This window comes from Conger conger, chromosome 9 (genome assembly GCF_963514075.1).
Source record: "Conger conger chromosome 9, fConCon1.1, whole genome shotgun sequence".
Taxonomy (NCBI): Eukaryota; Metazoa; Chordata; class Actinopteri; order Anguilliformes; family Congridae; genus Conger; species Conger conger.
Genome location: NC_083768.1, coordinates 6,876,517 through 6,884,247, shown reverse-complemented (window position 1 = coordinate 6,884,247; position 7,731 = coordinate 6,876,517). Strand labels below are relative to the sequence as shown.

At 45.6% G+C, this 7,731-nt stretch overlaps 1 protein-coding gene across 1 annotated transcript; it reads right to left on the bottom strand.

Annotated features, from left to right (window-relative positions):
• Nucleotides 1-824: 824 nt before the first annotated feature.
• Nucleotides 825-7,195, bottom strand: pex19 (peroxisomal biogenesis factor 19). Its single transcript, XM_061254037.1, has 8 exons — nt 7,080-7,195; nt 6,377-6,462; nt 5,542-5,704; nt 4,433-4,518; nt 3,310-3,483; nt 2,829-3,002; nt 1,960-2,004; nt 825-1,840 (listed from the first exon to the last, which is right to left on the bottom strand). Exons 1-8 carry the CDS (start codon nt 7,141-7,143, stop codon nt 1,754-1,756), a joined length of 879 nt encoding a protein of 292 aa, XP_061110021.1. The 5' UTR covers nt 7,144-7,195; the 3' UTR covers nt 825-1,753.
• Nucleotides 7,196-7,731: the final 536 nt, after the last annotated feature.

Sequence of the window (7,731 nt, the reverse complement as noted above, 5' to 3'; positions counted from 1 at the left end):
TGCATTTGCGAAATGCATCAATTTGTACTATTTATTTAGCTAGCTAACCAAACACGAATTTAAACTCAATAGGCCCTACATAAACGGTGGAAGGTTTACCTTTACTTGTTCGCAGTACCTGGTATAGAAGAGAGTGCAATTGGAAAACTGGTGTGCTCTTTAACCGAAGCTTACGTTGTGGTCAGTGTATGTGCCTGTATGTGTTAGGTTATTGATGAAGATTGTTGCCAACACTTGGAAATATCAATACTGAAAGTACAAGTCTCTCTCAGTGCCTACGGACTGGACGATAATGTGCGTTGGGAGACGATTAAAAAAACCTAGTCGTGACATCCAATGCGTTCACAACCAAGCATACAGCGTGTTTGGCACACACACAACTCCGCTTTTGTTACCACAAATTTCCAACTTTTCGATTAAATGTATGTAATCGGCAAGTATGCTGTATGTCTCCTGTCCATCAAACGTATAGATCCAAACTAGTCCCCATCAGATCAAATGTGAGCCCCATTACGGTAAATTTAACGGTGTAATCGGGTTCAAAGCGTTGCACTACATTGCTGCATCACACGAAACCCGCCATTATCACAAAAGTGATGAGTAGCTGTTCCAAGTTTGGAAATTGGTTTAAACGGATCCGTTAAGACAGAAACTTCATGCAAACTCAAGACAGCGAAACCGAAAAATAAGCGCATTGGTACACAAACGCACATCGATTTCCTAAATGCGATGGGTTGGTGTATGAGTAGCCGTGTTGCTATGCAAGAAGGCAGCGTTAACATTACTTTGTCCTGGTCCCATCCCCAAATTGAATGCGAACACGGTAGTGTTAAGCCATTTTATTTCAACAGATTTAATATTATATTTAATATGTACAGAGCCTATGTTCAGATTCAGCACTGAAGGGCGGTTCAGTGTATTAGTCGAAAGTTATTTTATTTTAAAAACCAGAAATATGAGCAAATAATGGAAGCAAACACCCCACATCACCTGTGTACATGTGCAACACTCACTCACACTCTCACTCTCACTCTCACACACACACACACACACACACACACGTACGTACTGTACCACAGCCTCTCTCTCTACATCTATACACTCAAGCTCTCACTCACACACATCTACAGGAGCGACGATTGCACCATCAAAAGTTTCACCAAGCGACAAAGAGCAACTGGCCCTCCTCCCGAACAACCCCCCAAGACACCAGTGGTGGACAAAGTATGAAAATGTTGTATTGAAAGTAGAAATACCCTTGGTAAAGTTTTACTTGAGTAAATGTAGAAGTACTCTATATGTATTGCTACTAGAGTAAAGGTACAAATGCACTTAAGTGTTTAAAGGCATTTATTAAAACACCATACTTTTACTTTTGATACTTAAGTACATTTAAAAGAGAGTAGTTTTTTAGTACTTTTACTCAAGTAGAAAATTACACATAGAGTACTTCTACATTCACTCAAGCGCAGGATTTTGTGTACTTTGTCCACCACTCCCAAACACCCCCTTAAACACTGTGGCTGACTTTGTAAATCATGTCAAAAAATCTGCTGTTGTATATAAACAGTATAATTTAACATAAACTGATGATGAAGCTTTGAGACGTCCTGCATGTTTCTCGGCGAAAATCCAATGCCGTTGTCCCGGCAACCTCGCTGGGGGGGGGGGGGTTAAGAGCAGGGTTTCATCGCAGGCCCGTGATGACGTCTCCCTGTCTCCAGCCGGAGCGTGTCTCACCAGACTTCAGGAATCACATGATTAGGCACTGCTCCGCTGCCCCTGCCCCAGGGGGTCCTGGGAGATTCAGTGACTCGAGGTCAAAGTTCATGCCAGGAGGCTGAGCAAGGAAAGGAGGAGGGTGGTCAGATCACAGGACAGATTGCTTGACTGACACTTACTGACTGAATGACCGAACGACCGACCGACTGACCGACTGATGTACAGAGAAACACTCACCGCTTCTCCTGCCAACTCTTTTGGGGGCTGTCCCAAATCCTGCAGCTGTCAAACAAGAACCAAAATAATATTCAATCCTCCCCCATCCATTCTGTTAAGAGCATTCTCATCACATGGGCAGCCTGTAGCGTAATGGTTAAGGTACATGACTGGCAAGGTCAGGGGTCCAATCCCCGGTGTAGCCACAATAAGATCCGCACAGCCCTGAGCAAGGCCCTTAACCTTGCATTGCTCCAGGGGAGGATCGTCTCCCGCTTAGTCTAAGCAACTGTACGTCGCTCTGCATAAGAGTGTCTGCCAAATGCCATTAATGTACAGTACTGTGCAGAAGTCTTAGGCACGCTAGACTTTATTATACATACGTTTATCTTTTTGTGTGAGTTAGTATAAAAACACATTTGAGATTTCCAAATGTACATTTTCCAAAAGACTGAATTTTACAGGCATTTTTGTATTCAATTTTTCAACATATTACAATTTCCTACTTTTTACATCAAAACTTGATCAAGGCTGTCGGATCAGAAGCAAAGAGCCAACCAAAGTCTGCAGAAGAACTGTGGCAAGCTCCCCAACATGCTTGGGACAACCTCCCTGCTGATTGTCTTAGCCAAAGCTGTCCTGCAGTCCTATATCTCAAAGTGATGCAGTTTTAACACCGAAGGGTGGTCACTGAAAATATTGATTTGATTCAGTTTTTAACTATCCTGCTAAATTACTAAAATGAAATGTAAAGTGTATAGTATGTTTATTTGGGACCTATCATTGAATTAGTTTTGAAAGAATCTTATCTGGACAGAATGTTATACAGGTGCCTAAGACTTTTGCACAAGTACTGTAATATAACGTGTGTGACCTCACACCTCTCATACCTGCTGCATGAGCTCCAGGATGCTGTCGAAGCTCTTCTCTCCTCCGTCTCGTCCCGCCTCTCCCTCCCTCTCAAAATGGCCGCAGATCTCTCCCATGATCTTATGCTGTTGCTCGTAGCGATGGTACTGGTCAGGGGGGAGGGACTGACGATTGCAGCTCAGCCAATCAGGGTACTGTATCACAAATGACAGACAGACAGACAGACAGGACAGGACAGAGAGGAGGCAGGTGTCTTTAGATGCAGGGCCACAATGTACGGCACTTTCCCAAATCACGCGCGCACACATACACATGCACATGCAAACACAGAAACATACACACAAAAAACATGCAAACCTGTACATGTACGCACACGTATGAACAGGTACACACAGAAATCAGAAATACACAAACACACGGATACACACAGATACACACAGATACACACAGATACACACAGATACACACAGATACACACAGATACACACAAAAACCACGAACCTTTTCAGTAATCTCTTTGAGTGAAGGGTAAAGCACTTCTTTAGACAGAAGGTTCTGCATAATGGATTGCATTAAGGGGAGGATGTTTCCATCATCCCCACCCCCTTCCCCGTTCTCCTCCAATCCCAGCCCTTCCAGGGTCTTGGCCAGGTCCTCACCAGCCAATCCTGAGCTCTGATACAGGCATGCAGAAGGAAGATGGAGCAAGGTGGAGAGAGGAGGGGTTAGGTCTGGAGCTGAAGCAGTACTGGCCTTCCCCAAATCGCTGCACAGTTGCCTTAGCGCATGGCCTTTCAACGCTCCTTTTGATTCATTACCAAAATAATATTTCTACTGAACAGCTGCTGAAGAATGCCTTGTCTATCATAATGTCAATTGGTTTGCTTCTACTTTTCCCATTTGCCTTTTTCTTTTTAGTAATCATGACATTTTACCACTAGAGGGGGAGATTCCCATAGACAATGAACAGGCCAATCCAGATTCTGATAAAAAAAATTTTTTTTAATCAATTGTACTTTATCTAATCCAATTAGTGTTAGCTGGGGATACACGGCTAACGACCCCATCCCATCAGCGGCCTACAGTGATTCCGGAGTGCACCGGAGTGCGATCCCTGCCGGTCCCTGCTGAGTCCCTCCCTCAGAGCAGTGAGCCAATTATGCCACTCCACGAGAGCCGGCCAAACTCGGCTTTTGACAGGAGCAGGAATCGAACCCCGGTCCTCGGTGTGCAACTGTAACGAACCGATGCCTGCGTCAAGATCCGTTACGTTAGCTGTGCGCCACCGCGGCCGCCCTAGATTCCACTTTTTTGATAACATTACATGCATTTGTGAGTGCCCAATGTCACACCCAGAATGTAAAATTACACTCAATAGGTTAATTCAGATATTTCATGAAGTCAATAGTACACAGGGTGGCGGATGTAGCGTAGTGGCTAAGGTACATGACTGGGACCCGCAAGGTCGGTGGTTCTAATCCCGATTGTCTCCTGCCTAGTCTGTATGTAACTCTGGATAAGAGCGTCTGCCAAATGCCATTAATGTAGATGATTACTGAACAAAGTTTAAGATACCAAAATGATACCAAAATGATACCAAAATGATACCAAAATGCATGTGTACCTGCAGGTTGTCAGCATTTTTTGCCAATCCACTGAGAGTGTCTTTCAAACAGGAAGTGAATTCTTGCTGGGAAGCCACATCAGTTCCTGTTTAGGGAAAAAAAAAAAGTTTTAACTATTAATGGTAATAAACACAATGCAACTCTTGAATGCAACATACACTCACAGAGACACAGATGCGCACACACACACACACACACACACACTCGCATGCACAAAGAGACGCACGTGCAGACATGCACACTCACACACGTATACACTCACATGCACAAACACATCATTGTTTTGGTTTCAAATACTTTTCAGTGCACGACTGATCTTGCCTGATGCAACTGAGCCAACCACGAGGGCCAGAAGGCAGGGTTTGCACTTTCTCAGATGATTTCATACAGTGCTGTGCGGAAGTCTTAGGCACCTGTATAACATTCTGTACAGATAAGATTCTTTCAAAAATAATTTGTACTATACATTCTACATTACATTTTAGTCATTTGGCAGAATTGAATCAAATCTGAATCAAATAAAAATTTTCTGTGACCACCCTTAAAACTGCATCACTTCTCTGAGATAGCCAACGCTGTCCTGCAGTTTTATGAGACAATCAGCAGGGAGGTTGTTCCAAGCATGTTGGAGAACTTGCCACAGTTTTTCTGCAGACTTTGGTTGGCTCCTTGCTTCTGATCTCAGACAGCCTTGATCAAGTTTTTATGTAAAAAGTAGTTGAGCGCTTACATTAATATGTTACTTTTTAAAAAATGTAATATAAAAATGTCTCTGTAAAATTCAATCTTTGGGAAAATGAATATTTGGAAATCTGAAATGCGTTCTTTTAGACTAACACACAAAATCTAGGGTGCCTAGGAATTCTACACAGTACTGTACATTCCAGACAAGCTCAGGGACGCAAAGAAAATTATTTGAATCCAAAACGATTACGTATTTGACCCAGGACTGACGCACATGGCACACAACGCATGCGCAGGCACGCACGCACGCACGCACGCACGCACCACATGCACGCACGCGCGCACGCGCGCACGCACGCACGCACGCACGCACGCACGCACATGCACCGACGCACACGTTCTACAGACGCTCTCGCTCCCTTACCGACTTTCCCCGCCGCCTCCGACAGCTTGTGGAAGTGCTGCAGGAGCTCAGGCTCCTCCTGTGCCAGCTCAGACATGGCCCTCTCCCACTCCTCCCTGGCCTGGTCACACATCTCCCCCTCGAACAGCGACTCGAAGAACTTGCTGTCCTCCAGCAGCGGTGGCTGCAGGGCACAGGCAAACGGGCACTGACATGCTGCTATGGGGCGACACTGGCTTCGGTAAGAGCAGTCGGAGGGTTGCCAGTTCGATCCCTTCCCGGGTGTGTCGAAGTATCCCTGAGCAAGACACCAAACCCCTAAATGCTCTAGACGAGCTGGTTGGTGCCTTGCATGGCGGTCAATTGCCATTGGTGTGTGAGTGTGTGTATGAATGGGTGAATGAGAAGCATCAATTGTACAGCGCTTTGGATAAAGGCACTATATAAATGCCAACCATTAACCATTTACTATATTTTGGTCAGAGAGAGAGGCACTGACACACTACAGGTCACAGACAGAGGCACTGACACACTACAGGTCAGAGAGAGAGGCACTGACACACTACAGGTCAGAGAGAGAGGCACTGACACACTGCAGGTCACAGACAGAGGCACTGACACACTGCAGGTCAGAGAGAGGCACTGACACACTGCAGGTCAGAACCAGAGGCACTGACACACTGCAGGTCAGAGAGAGAGGCACTGACACACTACAGGTCAGAGAGAGAGACACTGACACACTGCAGGAGAAGGGTGTGACTACAGACATCCAGTCGCACAGACAGAATCAGTCCCATGTAGAGAGATTGTAAACGTTTGGTGGGACTTGTAGGAGAGGTAGAAAACTGAAACCCACCTTCTCGCTTGCCGAGCTGGTTGGGGCCGTGGTGCTTTGGGGCGGTGGTGGGGCATTGTTAGTCTTGTCAAAGTCATCCAGTGCACCTGTTAGAGGGAGGAAGGTGAGCTTCAACACACATGAAAACAAAAGAAAAAATAATACTAATGACGCCGAATGTACTGGGAGAGAAACTATTTGTTTACACAACAAGGAGTAGCACTGCAGTGGGAATACGATACCGTCACTCGCATTCTGTGTGAGGCGCGGAATTTTAACGTTCCTCCACGTGACCTGAAAGCGAACCAGCGGCAACAGACTGTGACATCTGTACACCCCCTAATGTATGACGAAAAATGAACAAAAACACCTTGCGAGGTTGGGCGATTAATCGCGAGTAAGGCATGGCACAGGGAAAGTGTTCTGCCTGAGCATCCACAGGGACGTTTAGAGGACAAGCTGCGCCAGACTGTGACAAGATCCTGACACTGCCGAATGTATTACGAATGAACAAACAGATTAGGTATTACACAGGGAAATAAATCTAGCTCGTTCGCCTTTGGACCTTGGCAACTAAATGCGCCCACTCGAGAATATGTCACAGATAGCATGCTACGCCCTGTATTCGTTTCGATCACTAAATAAACTAATTTAACAATGGTCGTGTTCGCATTGCAACAGTAAATATACTGTTACAAACATACTGTCGTAATTACAAACATACTGTCCAGCAACTCCTCCAATTCAGTGTCGGGATTCTCCGCAGCTTCTGACGATGCTGACGCCATCTTGATTTTACCCCCGACAGCCGACGCGTTCAGATGACGTATTATGCCTTTCTCTGGGCGTCCGTCGCCAATGATGCATTTTGGGTACTGTAGTTACTACATTACATTACATTTACATTACGGGCATTTAGCAGACGCTCTTATTCAGAGCGACGTACAATGAAGCGCAAATCGAACCCAGGGACAAGTGCGATGAGGACCATAGAGGAAAGTACGGTTCCGAGTCCTAGCGTTACCACGTAGGGTTCCTTGACGAATAGGCCTATATCAACTTACGAACTAGCATACCACGGTTGGCAGCTACAATACCCCGAGTACAACAGTAACTATATTTAAGTGCTTTTATAATCAATGGCCTACACGAGGCAAGTTACTCCTTGCAGCTGGTACACAGACTGTCACAGGGGGTTTGACGTTATTATCTCTAAGGCTATTGTCGTGAGCTACGGACCCCTTGCCGAGCTCAGACCTCACGTTCCCACGAGCAGTACCTCACCATGAGGTGTCTCGGGGACGAACTCAAGTACTCCGAACGTTCTGGAGCCCTGGTAAGTTCTACTGAACTTCCAGCCCAGTCTCGAAGTGAAG